The sequence below is a fragment of the Neophocaena asiaeorientalis genome, unplaced genomic scaffold (assembly GCF_003031525.2).
Source record: "Neophocaena asiaeorientalis asiaeorientalis breed wild unplaced genomic scaffold, Neophocaena_asiaeorientalis_V1.1 scaffold251, whole genome shotgun sequence".
In the NCBI taxonomy this organism is placed as follows: Eukaryota; Metazoa; Chordata; class Mammalia; order Artiodactyla; family Phocoenidae; genus Neophocaena; species Neophocaena asiaeorientalis.
Genome location: NW_020173377.1, coordinates 6,745,175 through 6,763,937, shown reverse-complemented (window position 1 = coordinate 6,763,937; position 18,763 = coordinate 6,745,175). Strand labels below are relative to the sequence as shown.

At 37.8% G+C, this 18,763-nt stretch overlaps 1 protein-coding gene across 4 annotated transcripts in view; it reads left to right on the top strand.

The window, feature by feature from the left end:
• Positions 1-18,763, top strand: part of CFAP20DC (CFAP20 domain containing) — a 252,459-nt gene that overhangs the window by 118,026 nt on the left and 115,670 nt on the right. For all 4 annotated transcript variants that reach the window (XM_024746270.1, XM_024746269.1, XM_024746268.1 and 1 more), the window contains exon 7: positions 16,164-16,301. In XM_024746270.1, coding sequence (XP_024602038.1) covers positions 16,164-16,301 — 138 coding nt within the window. The remainder of the gene's footprint in view (positions 1-16,163; positions 16,302-18,763) is intronic.

Here is an 18,763-nt window from a genome sequence, read left to right as displayed (position 1 = left end):
AGCCACAACTACTGAGCCCACACACCCTAGAGCCCGTGTGCCACAACTACTGAGCCTGCATGCTGCAATTACTGAAGCCTGTAATACAGACAACAAAAACAAACCTGACTAAAAAATGGGCGGAGGGTCTGAATAAACATTTTTCCAAAGAAGACATACAGATGGCCAACAGGCACATGAAAAGATGTTCACTAATTATTAGGGAAATGCAAATCAAAACAACAATGAGATATCACCTCAGATCTCTAAGATTGACTGCTATCAAAAAGACAAGAAATAACAAATGCTGGAAAGGATGTGGAGAAAAAGGAACCCTCATACACTGTTGGTGGGACTGTAAATCAGTGAAGCCACTATGGAGAACAGCATGGAGAGTCCTCAAATAATTAAGAAGAGAACTACCATATGATCCAGATATTTCACTTCTGGGTACTTATCTGAAGAAAACAAAAACGTTAAGATGTATGCACCCCTATGTTCATTGCAGCATTATTTACAATAGCCAAGATATGGAAACAGCCTAAGTGTCTATTGATGGATGAATAAATAAAGATGTTGTGGTATATAAACACAGTGGAATTCTACTCAGCCACAAAAAAAGAACAAAATCTTGCAACAACTGGATGAACCTTGAAGGTATTATGCTAAGTGAAATAAGTCAGATGGAGAAAGACAAATACTGTATGATTTCACTTATATGGGGAATCTAAAAAAACAAAACAAATGAGCAAACAAAATAAAACAAAAATAAACTCCTAGTTACAGAGATCAGATTGGTAATTACCAGAAGGGAAGAGTTTGGGGGAGTGGGCAAAATGGGTGAAGGGGGTCAACTCTGTGGTGAAGGGGGTCAACTCTGTGGTGAAGGGGGTAACTAGACTTGTGGTAGTGATCACTTTATAGTGTATACAGATGTCAAATTATAATGTGGTACCCTTGAAACATATCTTTTTTTTTTAAATAAACTATAACAATATTAACACAGCTATCATTTTAAAAAAAAAAAAAAAAAGAACTGTCAGCCCTAGGTACTGCTATAGGCAGGGATAAAGGGTATGGCTAAAAACAGGTAGATTGGTTAGAATTCTGTATCGGTTGCTATAGGACCCCAGATCCCCTCTCCAACTCCATATAACCATGCAACAGGACCTTTATCCTCTAGAGACACTAAATAGAGTGCCTGAACTCAGGTACATCGAATATATGGTAGATAGACACCAAAACTAATAGGAAGAAGTAAATAGATAAGTTAGGAATAGATACATGTTTTTCTCAGAGTTAAGAAAATATATTGCATCTATAAAATAATAATTTTTCCTGCTTTACTCCAGTAAACATTTTATTGAAGTATATTATATTATGAACTTTTATATACATATAGAAACATTTATAAATTGTAGGCATACAGCATGAGGAATTACCATAAAGTGAGCACATTTGTTAACCACCACCCAGATCAAGAAATAGAACATTATAAGCAGCCTAGAAGCCCTCTTTATGTCCCATCCCAATCATAGTCATCTTCCTTCTTCTGAGAGGTAACTCTGTCCTTACCTCTAACACCACATATTAATTTTACCTATTTTTGAACTTTATATAAATGGAATCATATGGTACATACTCTTCCATAAATACATTCTTCCCAGTACACATAGAGATTCATTTATGTTGGTGCTGATCTTCAGTACTGTATAGTATGCCATTGTATGTATATTCCACAATTAATTTTTCCATTTTAGGCTATTTCCAGTAGTGCTGCTTGATTCATTCTACATTTCTCTTGGAGCATCTATGTAGGCATTTCTTTGGCTATTTAGTAAGGAGCTGAATGAATACATACTTTAACATGCTTAATTTCAGTTATTATTTTTTTGATTCTAGAATTTTATTACATTCTTTTTTATAGTTTCCATTCCTCAACTGAAATCCTTTATTTTGTTATCTAATTTCTGAAATATATTAATCGGAGTTATTTTTAAAGGCCATGGCTCATAATTCCAATACGTGACTCTCCTGTGGGTCTGTTTCTATTGCCTGTTTTAGTCTTGGTGTTGTCTCCTGGTATGCCTGGTAAGTTTCAAGTGAATGCTGCACACTTGAAATCAAAAACTATAGAGTTATTTTTAGACTTTGTCTTGTATTGTCTTCCTCTGGAGATGTAAAACCAAAAATATAAAATAAAAAGGAAGACGTTCAAAAAACTGAAAATAGGATGGAAATGTTAAGAATATTAGTAGTACAGGGCTTCCCTGGTGGCGCAGTGGTTGAGAGTCTGCCTGCCGATGCAGGGGACATGGGTTCGTGCCCCGGTCCGGGAGGATCCCACATGCTGCGGAGCGGCTGGGCCCGTGAGCCATGACCGCTGAGCCTGCGTGTCCGGAGCCTGTGCTCCGCAATGGGAGAGGCCACAACAGTTAGAGGCCCACGTACCACAAAACAAAAAAACAAAACAAAACAAAAGAATATTAGTAGTACAAGAGGTTAACCATCAGAGTAATAGGATTCCAAACTGAGAGACTAGAGAAAACAGAAATGATGAAATATAAGATTTCCCAAAATTGAAGGCCAGATATTTTCAGTAGACATAACTCATCAAAAAAAAGACTCACTATTGTGTAATTTCAGAACAGGAGGGAAAAAAAAAAAAGATCCTTTAAGCTTCCAGGATTTTTTAAAATACATACAGTGGTTATATACAAAGGGTTACAAATAAAAATGATGTCTGACTTTATACAGCAATCTTAAATGGTAGAAGACCTTGAAACTATATCTTCAGAAGCCAAAGGGAAATTATTTAGAAAAATTATTATTTAGAATTCTACACCCATCCAGTCTATCAATTAAATAAGTATAGAATGAAGATATTAGCAGACATGCAAGGTCTCAAAAATTTATTTACATCCTTTCTCAGAAAAGATCCAGAAGACATTCTCCACAAAAATTAAGGAATAAATCAAGAAAAAGGCATATAGGGGACCCTATAAGAAACAGAAGATTTCATCCAATAGAAAAGCAAAGCAAATTTTCAGAATTATGGTTAAAGGAATTCAAGGCATGACACTTACAAAACACATGGAGAGAACAGTCAGTCCATATTTTCGCAGAAAAAAATGGGGCTTCCAGGAGGAAAGTCTTCAGGAAAAGAATGTATCTGATAGAGTATGGTGTGTTTGAACAAAATCAATTGTGATTTTACAGTGCTGATGGGGAGTTTGGGAAGAATTAATGTTAGGAATGTAGCAAAACCCATGACAAAACAAAACAGTGATCAACTACAAGGGGAAAAAAATGCACAAGAAAAGATATGTAATCATAGTATATCATGTGGCTAAGATATGCACAACATTTTTTTAACATGTTTATTGGAGTATAATTGCTTTACAATGGTGTGTTAGTTTCTGCTGTATAACAGAGTGAATCAGCTCTACATATACATATATCTCCATATCTCCTCCCTCCTGCGTATCCCTCCCACCCTCCCTATCCCACCCCTCTAGGTGGTCACAAGCACTGAGCTGATCTCCCTGTGCTATGCAGCTGCTTCCCACTAGCTATCTCTTTTACACTTGGTAGTGTATATATGTCCTTGCTACTCTCTCACTTTGTCCCAGCTTACCCTTCCCCCTCCCCGTGTCCTCAAGTCCACATTCTACGCCTGCATCTTTATTCCTGTCCTGCCCCGAGGTTCTTCAGAACCTTTTTTTTTTTTTTAGGTTCCATATATATGTGTTAGCATACGGTATTTGTTTTCCACTTTCTGACTTACTTCACTCTGTATGACAGGCTCTAGGTCCACCCACCTCACTACAAATAACTCAATTTCGTTCCTTTTTATGGATGAGTAATATTCCATTGTATATATGTGCCACATTTTCTTTATCTATTCATCTGTCGATGGACGCTTAGGTTGCTTCCATGTCAAAAAGACAACCCTCAGAATGGGAGAAAATATTTGCAAACAAAGCAATTTATAAAGGATTAATCTCCAAAATATACAAGCAGCTCATGCAGCTCAATATCAAAAACACAAACAACCTAATCCAAAAATGGGCAGAAGACCTAAATAGACATTTCTCCAAAGAATATATACACATTGCCAACAAACACATGAAAGGATGCTCAGCATCACTACTCATTAGAGAAATGCAAATCAGAACTACAATGAGGTATCACCTCACACCAGTCAGAATGGCCATCATCAAAAAATCCACAACACTTTTTTAAACAGATTTATTTTTTAGAGAATTTTTAGATTCACAGCCAAATTGAGTGGAAAGGACAGAGGGTTTCCACGTGCTCCTTGTTCCCACGCGTGCAGTCTCCCCATCTATGACAACCCATACCAGAGTGGTACATTCCTTACACTTGAACCTACACTGACACATCATTGTCACCCAATGTCCATAGTTTACATTAGGGTTCACTCAGTGTTGTACATTCTGTGGGTTTTGACAAATGAATAATGACATGTATCCACAATTATAGCATCATACAGAATAGTTTCATTGCCCTAAAAGTCTTCTGTGCTCTACCTGTTCATCCTTCCCTCCCCATTAGTGCCTGGCAACCATTGATATTTGTACTGTCTCCATAGTTTTGGCTTTTCCAGAATGTCACATAGTTGGAATCATGTAGCATGTAGCTTTCAGAATGACTTTTTCACTTAGTAATATACATTTAAGGTTCCTGCATGTCTCTTCATAGTTTTATAACCCATTTCATTTTAGTGCTGAATAATATTCCATTGTCTGGATGTACCACAGTTTACTTATCCATTCATCTCCTGAAGGATATATTGGTTGCTTCCACATTTTGGCAATTATAAATAAAACTGCTATAAATATTCTTGTGTAGGTTTTCAGTATGGACATAAATTTTCAACTCATTTGGGTCAATACCAAGGAGCACGTTGCTGGTTCATATGTTAAGAGTATGTTTAGTTTTGTAAGAAACTGGCAAACTGTCTTCCAAAGCAGCTATAACATTTTGTATTCCACCAGAAATGAATGAGAGTCCCTGTTGTTCCACATCCTTGCCCGCATTTGGTGTTGTCAGTGTTTTGGATTACTGCCACTCTAAGATGTACAATGGCATGATTTTTTTACACAGTCTTAATAATTAAAACACTGAATAATAACTTATCCCCAAATTATGTAAAATCATGTTTGGGGGATGTGGGGAAGAAAGAGAGGAGAGGAGGTATTATAGTGGTTTAATAATGCTGAATTTTCTTTTTCCAAAATAGGAAATCAGAGATATCATCTAAAACTATTAAGTGCAGAAATGGCAATATAAAGCTACCATTTATAAATACGGAAGTAAATACCAGAAGATTTAGCACATATAAATGAAAGGCTTGGAAATAGTTGCCTCTGCATTGCAGGACTGGTGGATGTGTGAGGTGGGAGGGCAGCAGTTAGGGCATGATGGTATGATGTTTTTTTTCTCATAATTTTATAGTACTACTTGAATTTTTTAAAAGATATTTATTTTTGGCTGCATTGGGTCTCCGTTGCTGCGCACGGGCTTTTCTCTAGTTGTGGAGAGTGGGGGCTACTCTTCGTTGCGGTGCGTGGGCTTCTCATTGCAGTGGCTTCTCTTGTTGCGGAGCACGGGCTCTAGGCGCGCCGGCTTCAGTAGTTGTGGCACACGGGCCCAGTAGTTGTGGCTCGCGGGCTCTAGAGCACAGGCTCAGTAGTTGTGGCGCACGGGCTTAGTTGCTTCACGGCATGTGGAATCTTCCCGGACCAGGGCTCGGACCCATGTCCCCTGCATAGGCAGGCAGATTCTTAACCACTGCACCATCAGGGAAGTCCCGTACTACCTGAATTTTTGAACAATATATGTGTATTTTGTTTGATAAGTAGATTTTAAGTGAATGGATAATCTATAAATATTCCCAAAGAACAAGAATTGGCGTAATTTCTTTCATGTTTTCAGAAGGCCTGAAAAGAAGCCTTATGAATGTGGCATCTCAGATCACCTGAAAGGCTCTGAACAGACTTGGGGAAGTATGCTGTGCTTCAGGGTACTGTGGAGTATAACCCCATTTATCTGCCAGTATTTAACCTTATACAAATACTGACCCTATCTCTGTGCTTCAGTTTCCTCATTAGTAACATGAGGATAATAATTGTTCCCTTGTTAGATAACTACTATTACTATAGTCTCAGTGAAAGTATAATGTATGTAAATCAAGTACATCTTGGAGAACTTAAATTGATATTGTAGAGCCTAAAGATTTCGATTAATATTTCCACAGTCTATTGCTTTGATCATGTACTAAGTTTGTGGTTTTGTTTGAGCTTTGAATACCTCTGTGCTTTGTTTGCTCAATAATTACTGTAAGGTTGTGGTAAAGATACAATCAAATACAAAATATATATGAAAAGACAAAAACTATAATATAGTGTGTAGATGCTAAACATTCGTTTGCCTTCTACACATCAGGCACTGGGATGAGCACAGCCCCTGCTTCAAGGAGCTCAGGGTCTCACAGGGAAACTTACATGTATGTGTAATTTATAGTACCTGGTGGAAGTTTGTCTAATGGGCTTGACAGACAGTGAGGGAAGAGGCTGGAGCACTGACCATTTACTGGAGAGAGCCACTTGGTGGGGCGCTTGGATTTCACAGATCTGTCAGGTTAAGAAAAACTTGAAGACTAGCATAGTAATGACACCTTTTGAATTTGCCAAATCAGTGCGTTAAAACAAGCAAACAAATAAGAAAAGCTTCAGTTATTCTGATTGTTTCACTAAATGCAAGGACATTTACACATACACACGTGAGAAGTTCTAAATTTCAGAACAAAGTCTCACATTTTCACCACAGACCAGTGAATATGACTTCGTGGATCACTATCTATCTATATACCAGTGTCTGGTCTATAGTTACCTAGAGAAATAAACTTTCCAAGCTGCCTGCTAAAGTAAAAACCAAAATTTTCCAAGTTATGAAAGTGGACGATGAGAAGATAAAGCATTTCAGGCAGAAGAAAGAGCATATATATATATAAAGGCCTGGCATTATGAAAGGTTCCGATGTGTTCAAGGAACGGGGAGTTCAGTATGGTACATGGCAGAGGTGGGGGGTATGGTGTAATATAATATTGCATTATTAGGCTTCATACTTTGGGTGACATAAAAATGTAGAACAGGCTCCTGTCCTCAGAGTTCACTGTATAATTATAGACAATAGAAAAGTTAACAATATAAGAGTTCATTCTGAAGACAGATAAAAAAGGACAAAGGATTACACAGTATGGGGCAAACTGAGTGTCCGTGGTCAAGGAGGTTGGCAGCAGAAGTAATAATCGTGATGATGATGATGATAGAAGCAGTGGCTGTTATAAGCACTTTACATATATGAAGTTAGATTAGATTAATATTTATAACAACTCTACAAGATGGATAGTATTACTATCCCCATTTTATAGATAGGGAAACAGAGGCACAGAGAAGTCAGGATATGCGCCCAGTGTCACATAACTGCTAAGTAGTAGAGGCAGGATTTAAACCCTGGCAGTCGGACTCTAGAATTTACACTCCTAATTACTACAGCACACTGCCTCTCATGGAAGGATAGAAAAGAGGGAAATTTTTTTAAAGGAAATATACAAGAGGTGTCATGTAATAAGAATTCGAGGATTTGGTAAGTGGCTGTGTTGAGGGTATCTGTATTACAATAAGTGATGAATGTCCCTTTGTCTTTCTTACTGAAAGAGAGGGGTCATTCTATTCTGCAGAAACAGATTACTCAGTCGTAGTGTTGAGACTTTTATCCAAGGAAACTTTTTTTACGTGTTTCTTACATTCCATTCTCAGGTTCAGTTTTAAAATATTATATTAAATTTGTACTTAAGCTCAGTACTGTGTGGTCCTTGGCTTATTTAAACTGCTGCCATTTCACTCTAGGACCTCTCAAACTCACCTAAGCTAGGAAATGTTGCCTAATTCCCTTGCTGTTCTCTGTTACACAGTGGGATATAATAGAAAATGAGTTATTGGAACCTAAAATGGCAATTAGCCAGTTTTTTAGTTACCCAGAGGAATGACTTATGTTGGACAAGTAGTAAAGCATGCTGATTCAATTTAGTTTATTACTTTTATGGTTCCCAAGGGGACATAGACTGGCATTTGCACGACTGAATTATTGATTAACTTGTATCATTCTGCATTTTTTAAAAAACACAATATATGTGTAGATAGATAAGAGAAAGACAAAGGAGAGAAAAGAGAATAGATGAGAGAAAAGAACAAGTAATGATCCATTAAGCATGAACTTACGCTATGCCAATGACAGTTTTACACATCTCCTGACTCCCCAGTCTCCCCAGTTCATTGTTCTCTCTAAAAGATCAGGACTGGGGAGTATGTGTTCTGTGTTTAGAAATGCAAGAAGAGAAGAATTAAAACTATGATTTAAGACTGAGAGTACTTTGAGGGCATAGACTAGATCTCCACTGTTTTTTTGGGGGGGGGAAATCTCCACATTTTTATCTCTAGCACATGAGCTGGCACCAGTAACCTGTCATAAATGTTTGATGAATTAATGAAGTAAGGGCTAGCTAATTGTTTGTTCAATTATCTATTCATTTACTGTCTCTATACAGTAAACCTTTATTGGGTGTCTAGCAATGTGAAGAAAACCATCTGTTCAGAGGCCACAGAAAAAATTAGAAATACTGATGCCTTGCCTTGATAGACTCATTGATCAGGAAAGGGCCCTAGAGATATCTAATCCAATGTCTTAATTACACAGATAAGGAAAACAAGGCCCATGGAAATGAGGCATCTTGTGCCAAGGGTACAGAAGGCGGAACTCGACGCCAAGCCTCTGACTGTCCTTTTCTCAGTGCTACACAAGTTTACCTTCCACAATAAGTGCAATGATTTAGTGTTTTTAACAATTAACATTCTTGAGTTTTTTTCCCACCTCTTTTCCTCACCTCCAGGTCAGGTTAGTGCACATCGTATCCGAATCTTGTCAGTTTACGGCTACATTCCCACTCCTTCCCAAAGAGGAGCTGAACTCAAAATACCCTTGCCTAGCAAGCCACTCCAGGGGGAGTAAAGGGGATAAGATCTCAGCATAGCAGAGGTGCCCAGCAGCCAACAGTAGATCCCACAGAAATGGGTCATGAATATCTGTATATCAAGACTCAATTATTCTGATTAAAATATATATTTTATAATTAAGTATTATAAATATTATTTATAATAAAACATTATTTCTCAAAACTTCTAAGGACAACAATTTCATTTACAGTACCATCCAAATAATTAAATACCTAGGAATAAATTTAATCAAGGACATAAGGACTTGTACACTGAAAACTATGAAACATTGCTAAAAGAAATTAAAGAAGACCTACATAAATGGAAAGACGTCACACATTCATGCATTGGAAGACATGATATTGTTAAGATTTTCAGTATTACCTAAAAAGATCTAGAGATTAAATTCAATCTCTGTCAACATTTCAATGGCCTTTTTTGCAGAAATGGAAAAACTAATCCTCAAATTCATATGGCATTGCAAGAGGACCTGAATACCCAAAAATTCTTGAAAAAGAAGAACAAAGTTGGAGGAGTCATACTTCTCAATTTCAAAACTTACCTCAATGTTACAGAAATCAAAGGAGTTTGCTGTTAGGACTGACATATAGACCAATGGAGCAGAGCTAAGTCCAGAAATAAATTTATACATCTGATTTTGACAAGGATGCCAAGAGCGTTCAATGGGGAGAGAATAGTCTCTTCAACAAATGGTTCAGGGACAGTTACATATCCACGTCCAAAAGAATGAAGTTGGAACCCTACTTCATACAATATATAAAAATTGACTCAAAATGGATCAGTGATCTAAATGTAAGAGGTTAAACCATTAAAGTCTTGGGAAAAAATAGAGATAAATCTTCATGACCTTGGTTTTGGCAATAGATTCTTAGATATGATACCAAAAGCATAGCAACAGGGCTTCCCTGGTGGCACAGTGGTTGAGAGTCCGCCTGCCGATGCAGGGGACACGGGTTCGTGCCCCAGTCTGGGAGGATCCCACATGCCGCGGAGCGGCTGGGCCCATGAGCCATGGCCGCTGAGCCTGCGCGTCCGGAGCCTGTGCTCCGCAACGGGAGAGGCCACAACAGTGAGAGGCCCATGTAACGCAGAAAAAAAAAAAAAAAAAAAGCATACCAACAAAAATTTCAAAATAGATAACTTATACTTTATCAAAATTAAAAACTTTGTATATCAAATGACATTATCAAGAAAGTGAAAAGACAGCCTACAGAATGGGAGAAAATACTTGTAAATCATATATCTGACAGAATATATATTCTGGTTCTTAAATAGAGTGTACATATATATTCTGATGTATTCTAGTATCTGGAATATATAACACAACAACAAAATGACAACCCAATTTTTTAACATGGTCAAAAGACTTAAATATATATATCCAAAAGAGATATACAAAAGAAGATAATACAAATGTCAGGCAACAAACATAAATGCTAAACATCATTGGTCATTAGGGAAATACAAATTAAAACCACAGTGAGTTACCACTTTACACCCACTAAGACGGCTATAATTTTTTTAATGGAAAGTAAGTGTTAGCAAGTGTGGAGAGAAATTGGAACCTTCATACATTGCTGATGGGAATGCAGAATTGTTGTCCCAGTGTGGAAAACATTTTGGCAGTTCCTTAAAAAGTTAAACACAGAATTGCCATATAACCCTGCAATTCCACTCCTAAGTACATACCCCCACAAAATGGAAAGCAGATACATGTACATGCATGTTTATAACAGCATTATCTATGATAGCCAAAATGTGGAAACAGACCACATGTCCATCAGTGGATGAATGGTTTAACAAAATTCGGTAAATACTATTCACACAGACACAAAAGGACACATATTGTTTGATTCCATTTATATGAAATATCCAGAACAGATAAATCCATAGAGACAAGATTGTAGATTTGTGGCTGCCACGGACTGGGGGCCAGAGAGAATGGGGAGATACGCGTTAATGGGTAAGTACATTGTGAGTATACTATATGCCACTGAGTCTTTTATCTTAAAATGCTTAATTTTAGGTTAAAATGAATTTCTCCTCATTTTTTTAAAAAAAACTTCAATGGAATGATTCATTCAAGATAGCCAAGTTTTTGTGTAGTTCCTTTAAACCTCAAAACCTTTTATTATTAAAAACAAAGCAAAAACACACATACTAAGATGTGGTGGTTTTGTCACCATTGTAATGAAATAATTTACATAAGTATTTGTCTATTATTAATAGTAAACATTTATATAGCACTTGCTGTGTACCAGGCACTATTCTTATCCTCTTGTATACATTAAGCTCATTTAATCATCACAGTAACCATATGAGGAAAGTGTTATTTTTATATCCATGTTTCACAGATAAGGAGAGCAGGGCACAGCAAGGTAAATTACAATGCTAGGATCACACAACCACTTGGTAGAGCTAGAATGTGAACCCAGGATGCCTTGCTCCAGAATCTGTGCTTTTAACCACAATCATGTACTGCTTCTTAAAAATCTTTCCACATTTATACAGTAAACTCCATAAAGCAGGGATTTAAATCCATGTCAGGCCCAGAGAAAATCTGATAGTTGTATGGTAAGTGAATAAATGAACAAGCAAAAAATGAACCAACTTTGTACCAAAATTGTTATAGATTAAATGTGTCCCCCTAGAATTTATATGTGCCCTAATAAAAGAGATCCCAGAAAGCTCCCTCTCCCTTTCCACCATGTGAGGTTTTAGCAGGAAGCCATCTAGGAACCAGGAATAGGACCCTCATCAGACATCAGATCTGCTGGTGCCTTGATCTTGGGCTTCTCAGCCCCTAGAACTATAAGAAATAAATTTATTATTTATAAGCGACTCAGTCTGCAGTATTCTGTTATAGCAGCCCAAACAAAAACAAATATCCTGGCAGTTAGAAACTTTTATGTTTTCTGCTTGGCTCTCACTGGTGTTTCAGAGAGGGGAGATTTGATATAAGTAAGGCACTGTGCTAGGCACTGCAGATAGGTAAGATGAATATAGTTGAGTCCAGAATCAGTGAACTATTACAAAATTGGTACTTACTTAAACTGCAATGAATTATGAGTAGCCTTAAGTGGAAATAGGTCTATAAATCTCACTATTTTACAAGGCATTTCCCCCCAGTAAAATGGGGATGGTGGGTTGTTTTTTGTTTTTTCTGGTATGCGGGCCTCTCACTGTTGTGGCCTCTCCCGTTGCAGAGCACAGGCTCCGGACGCGCAGGCTCAGCGGCCATGGCTCACGGGCCCAGCAGCTCCGCGGCATGTGGGATCTTCCCGGACCGGGGCACGAACCCATGTCCCCTGCATTGGCAGGCAGACTCTCAACCACTGTGCCACCAGGGAAGACCGGGATGATGGTTTTTAATGCATAAAGTGCTGTATATATGTATTTAAATTGATGACTTAATTTTTAAAGCTAGTTAAGATCTTCATCAGGGGTATTAAACACCTATAGAATGGTTCATTTTATTATGACTTTATGGCTAAAGAAAGGAGAACAGGGTTAAAAAGTTACTCAAACATTGCAATAATGCACTATCTCATACTGGGAGCAAAGACATCAACAGAAACTACCATCTGGTTGTGTTTGGATGCTACATGAGCAAATCTGTCAGCTTTCTCATAGCTTTCTCCTTCATATACCATTGCCATTCTGAACTAACCATTCCAGCCAACATTATGTTCTTTCAGATGTGTTAGCAAAAGCAGTTTAAATTCGATTGTATCATTTTTCAGATGTTAATCAAGCAGTCTGCACCTTTCCATACACAGTTCCTTCCAGAAGATAGAACTTGTCTGAAAGAACAAGGCAGACAAGCCTTGGTCCCTTAATATCTGATTCCCAGCTTGATTTGTTATTTGCCCTCTGGGGAGAAAGATGTGCTATCCAAATAAAATGTGCATGCAGTACTTTTCAGGATATAGCTGAACAAAGAACAACCAGAGAAGAAAAATGGAAGACTGGACAGCTGCATTTAGTCTAGGTTGGCTGTTTAAAAGGAGCTTTTGTTCATGACCATTTATTAAGCAACCCCTTTGAACCAGGTGTTTTCGTAAAGATATCATTGGGATTCTCTCACTATTCTGTTCGGCAGAACTATCTTTCTTCCACTTCCTAGAATGCTCCAAAGTCTTTCTGCCTTCAGAGTCTTCAAAAGCTGTTTCCTCTACCTGAATAACTACTTATCCTTTATGACTCGGCTTAAATGTCTCTTTCCCTAACACCCTGTGATGTTGAATTCCCCCATTGCTTCTTTTATAACGTCTTGAACTTGTCTTTCAGAGCACTTAACACAATTATAATTTAAATATTTGTGGTATAACTTGTTTCATATTCTCTGCTAGGTATAAGCTTCAGTAAGGCCGGCACAGAGTCACTCTGGCTCACCACTGCATTCCCAGCCACTAGATGAAGATGAGGGCCTGGCACATAGTAGAGGCTCAATAAGTATTTACTGAATGATAAAATGAGTAAATGAATGATACAGGCAGACCATGCCCTCTAATACTCACAGTTCAGCACGATTTAATTTTTATGTAGGATCTATGCTGTTTTCAGAATTAATCCTTATTTTTAAATTAAGTTGTAAATGCTTAAAAAATAAAATAACATAACCTAGTAATTGGGCCTGGAGAAAGGGGTTGTTTAGTGGGGTGTTGAGTTAAGTTCTATTTAGGTCTATCAGAACATCCAACTACCAGGTTTAAAGCTCCTTCATAGTTTGGCATCGCAAAAATGAAACTAAGGCCCCTTTCCTCTTTCTCACAAATGAGACTTTCTCTACAAAGTCTCAACGTTTGACAGTAGTTGCTGAATGATTAGGCTTTATTTTAAAATAATAAATCAGTACTTTTTTTTCTTGGATTTCTTCTTTTATTGAAGGTTTTATACTGCCCACAGTTTCCCTCAATGAATAATCCAATAAATAGTGAGACGTTCTGAGAGCAAAGAGAGAGTAGATACAGAGAAAGGAAAAATGATGCAGAGGGGATTTGAGCCTTTTAATGTGAAATCTGATTTGCGTGTCAACCACATTCCTGTAGGATTCAGATTAGAGTTTTGTAATAGTCTCTGCCTTGTTCTATCTTTCATAAAAGCTTATAAAGTTTTGGTTACCAGAATTTGCTGTCTGTCCCTTGTTAGTTGGAAACTCAGCTTTTCTTTTGGACACGGTTCAAACTTTGTATGGCATTATACATCCACACAAGCCCTATGAGCTAAAGTTTCCATGTTTTCTCTTCATAGGATTCAGAATCTTACTAGCCTACAGAATTCTCTCCTCTATTAATATAAAACCTTAGTTTATCAATATTGGCATTGATGTGGAAATTATCTTTTTGTACCTCAGAGAAGTCTGAAATGACATGTCAGATATACATCTGGAGTTAGTCTACTTATTTTCCAAAAGTTTTCTATTTTGAGAATTCATTTACTCAATTACTAAATGTCGATGACAAATAAGAAATGAATGGACAAAGAATACCTGAAAACTAAGATTTGTAAACCCAGTGGCATTTGTAGTTACTGGAGCATTAGGATATTTAGAAACCATGACACTGCTGATGAGCATTTAAGTTTTTAGCTAAATGATTCATTTTCCTTTTCAAGATTAGGACATTAAGATCTAATTAGGGAATTGCCATGTCTTGGATGTACAAAACCCTAACATCATTTGCCTTTATATACATGGTTAGAGTTTATACATACCTAAGGATGTTTTTGAGGGATGAATTTGGTTGAATTTTTCTTACTACTCACATTCACATATACACACACCAGATTTTTCCACTAGATTCTAAAAATAGAAACTCTTTCCTAATGAAAATTAAACACGAATTATTCTGAAGAAGAAAATAAAAACTATGCTTAAGCTAATCATGAAAAGTTATTTTACATTTTGGTATATTTCCTTCTAGTCCTTTTGCCATTCATACATTTTATTTAACGATTTTCTAAAATCGTTAAGTTGAGATAGAGTTTTGGATACGTTACTTTCATTTAACTTCCTGTCTTGAGCCTTTCCCATATCATCAAGCTATCTTCATAAATACAATTTTCTGTGACTCTTTACTGAAAATTCCAGTTGCTTCATTTTTCAGAAATTATAAACTCTTATTTACATAGATCTTCATCTGAGTTTCTGATTTGTTTACTTTAGAATAGATTCATAAAGTGAAATTACTGAGTAAAATGCCTTGGACATTTTTAAGGCTTTTGATGTACACAGTAAAATTGCTTTTTGGAATGCTAATAGCAACTTAATTCCTACTTGCTACATATGACAAAGCTTAATATCTTTGCCACAAAATAGATCATATAAATAACTTTTTAAAATGCTATAAAAGTAAAATAGGTTAAGAACATGAACAGAAAATTTACTATAATGAAAACTTAAATATCCATATAAACATATATGAACAATATTAAATCTCATTGGAAATACAAACTACAATAATGAAAATACTATTTTAATTAAACTATTTTTTTCTTTGAAAGTATTTGAAGGTAGGATGTTAACATTAGGGGAAGCTGGGTAAAGGGTATATTGGAACTATGTACTACTTTTGTAACTTTTCTGTAAGTCTAAAATTATTTCAAAAAAAAAATTTAAAAATTGACTCATATAATGGCTCTAGGTGCTTATTCAGTAATGTCATTGTACTTATTGACCTTGTATAAATGAGCCAGTATACTCCCAGAAACCTTTCTTGGAGCATACCTAGCTAGTTCTTCGTTCAAGTACCACTCTAGTATTAAAAAACAACTATAAAATTTTCCAGTCAGTGCTCTCATTTATTGCAGAAGTCTCTGAACCTGTTCCATATGTTAAGTACTCTATCTCATTTAATCCTTTCTACAGTCCTAGAAAGTGAACATTAAAATTATCATGCTCATTTTACAGATGAGAAAACCAAGCCTGTAAGGTTGAGTAACTCATCTGAAGTTATACTCTAAAATGTTTCAATTTAATTGATTTCATTTATGAGATATGTCCATTTCACAGAAATGGCTTACATTTGGGGAATGAATGGTAGTCTTTATCTTCAACTGGATATGGTGTTCCCTTTCCAACAGATGAACCTACAGACATCATTCCACGAAGCTGCCAACTAACGACAGATGTTCCACAAGTCACACAGCTGCTAAACATGACTAAACTCCGCCAGACTGAAATAAAATTTGAAGGTCATCCTCTAAGTTCAGCAGAATCAGGTATGTACTCAAGTATCTAAATTATAAGCATGTTTATTTGTAAGACCAAAAAGGGGTTGGGGGGTGGGGCGTGGAACAGCCTTGTGACGTTGCTTTATAGCTTGAGGTTAAATATTAAGTCACTTTAACATCAACTCAAGTCAGTGATGAGTCATTATTTTAAATTTCTCTTCTAGCAACTAAAATATCTTCTCGATTTTTACACGATAAGTCAAACATCCTGGGTTGTTCCTCTCTATTTCCTGTATGCTTCCACACCCTGCCAGTTATACCTCCCAGACGTCTCTCAGATCTGATCCTATTGCTACTTTCATTGTTCAGGTTCCCCACTGTCACTCACCTCACCCTCCCAGTTAATCTTCACATTGCTCTCAGATTTCTCTTTCTGATAATAGAAATAGAAATGTGATCGTGTCACTCTTTGATTAAAGACTTTTAATACCTTTCCCACTATCTTAAAGACAGAATGAAAAAACCCTTGGGAACTTACACAAAGCCAACCTCCTCTGTTCCAAACTTACTCCACAGTTTCATCTCCAGACCCTTTCTCTCATTTCCCATGTGTTAATTTCTGACCACTCTGGGCTTTCATATGTTTGTATTTTGGGATTACTGTTTCGTTGGCCTAAAATGGCTTCTTTGCTTTTCTGCCTGGAAAAAACTCCAATTCATCTTTCTAGATCCAACTCAAATGCTATGTCTTCTATTCTAACAAGCATTGTTCTCCTCTTTTGATGGCTTTTTTTTGTTTTTTCTTTCTTCCTTTTTTTTTTTTTTGCAGTACTTTTTAATTAATATGTCTGCATGCCCCAATTAAGTGTGACTTCCTCCAAAATGGCACTGAACCTCATTCTTCTATATCCCTAGCATCTAACACAGTGCTTGCCATATATTAGGCAAGGGGCTGCAAACTCATATTACCACAGAAGCCAGTCAGAAAACATAAATGAGTAGAGTGGGCTGGATGCCTGGATCTTTGACCCAGAGAAACATTTTCTAATTCAACAGTGAGCCCTATTGGGAGTGGAGGGGGGCAGTTAGGGGAGAGGCATGAGATAGTGCTTCAAAGAAGTTGTTTTCTAGTATTAAAACAGTAATATTAACAGCTATGCAAATGATACAATACATGACAGTTGACGCTCAGCCTCTGTGAGAGAGCTGTAGGGAGTGGTGAGAACTACAGCAAAGTGGATTCTCCTTTTCCGTCTAGAAGGGGCACCTGCAGTTCAGTTCTAGCCAAGTTTTATCTTGCAAGAACATAGGCCCAGGCTTGCCAGATCTTTCATTCTTTTCAAGAGGACCTCAGTATCCCAGTGTTTATGATAACTCTCCCAATTTTAAAAGTATTGTCTAAACTCTAAAATTTTTTGAAAACACTCTGTGGGCCAAAGACAAAATATGCCAGGGCTGCCAGTTTTCTACCTTTATAATAGACACCCATAACTATTGACCAAATGAATGAATAGTACTTACAAATCAAGAAACCTGTTATTCAGGTGAGTGGTTCTCAACTTCCTATATGTTAGAATCACTTGGGATATTTAGAAAATCACTGATATAGAAAAGAAGGAGAGAAGATGGCAGAAGAGTAAGACGTGGAGATCACCTTCCTCCCCACAAATACATCAGAAATACATCTACATGTGGAACAACTTCTACAGAACACCTACTGAATGCTGGCAGAAGACCTCAGACCTCCCAAAAGGCAAGAAACTCCCCATGTACCTGGGTAGGGCAAAAGAAAACAGAAAAAAACAGAGACAAAAGAATAGGGATGGGACCTGCACCAGTGGGAGGGAGCTGTGAAGGAGGAAAGGTTTCCACACACTAGGAAGCCCCTTCATGGGCGGAGACTGCGGGTGGCGGAGGGGGAAAGCTTCGGAGCTGCGGAGGAGAGCATAGCAACAGGGGTGCGGAGGGCAAAGCGGAGAGATTCCCGCACAGAGGATCGGTGCCGACTGGCACTCACCAGCCCGAGAGGCTTGTCTGCTCACCCACCGGGGTGGGTGGGGCTGGGAGCTGAGGCTCGGACTTCGGTCAGAGCGGTCAGAGCGCAGGGAGATGACTGGGGTTGGCTGCGTGAACACAGCTTGCAGGGGGTTATGGTCCCGGGATCCAGGGACAACTTCCCCGCGAGAACGCACGGCATGCATCAGACTGGTGCAACGTGACGCTGGCCTCTGCCGCAGCAGGCTTGCCACAAACTCCATACCCCTCCCTCCCTGGTCTGGGTGAGCCAGAGCCCCCAAAGCAGCTGCTCCTTTAACCCCATCCTGTCTGGGTGAAGAACAGACGCCCTCAGGCGACCTACACGCAGAGGTGGGACCAAATCCAAAGCAGAACCCCGGGAGCTGTGCGAATAAAGAAGAGAAAGGGAAGTCTCTCCCAGCAGCCTCAGGAGCAGCGGATTAAATCTCCATAATCAACTTGATGTACCCTGCATCTGTGGAATACCTGAATGT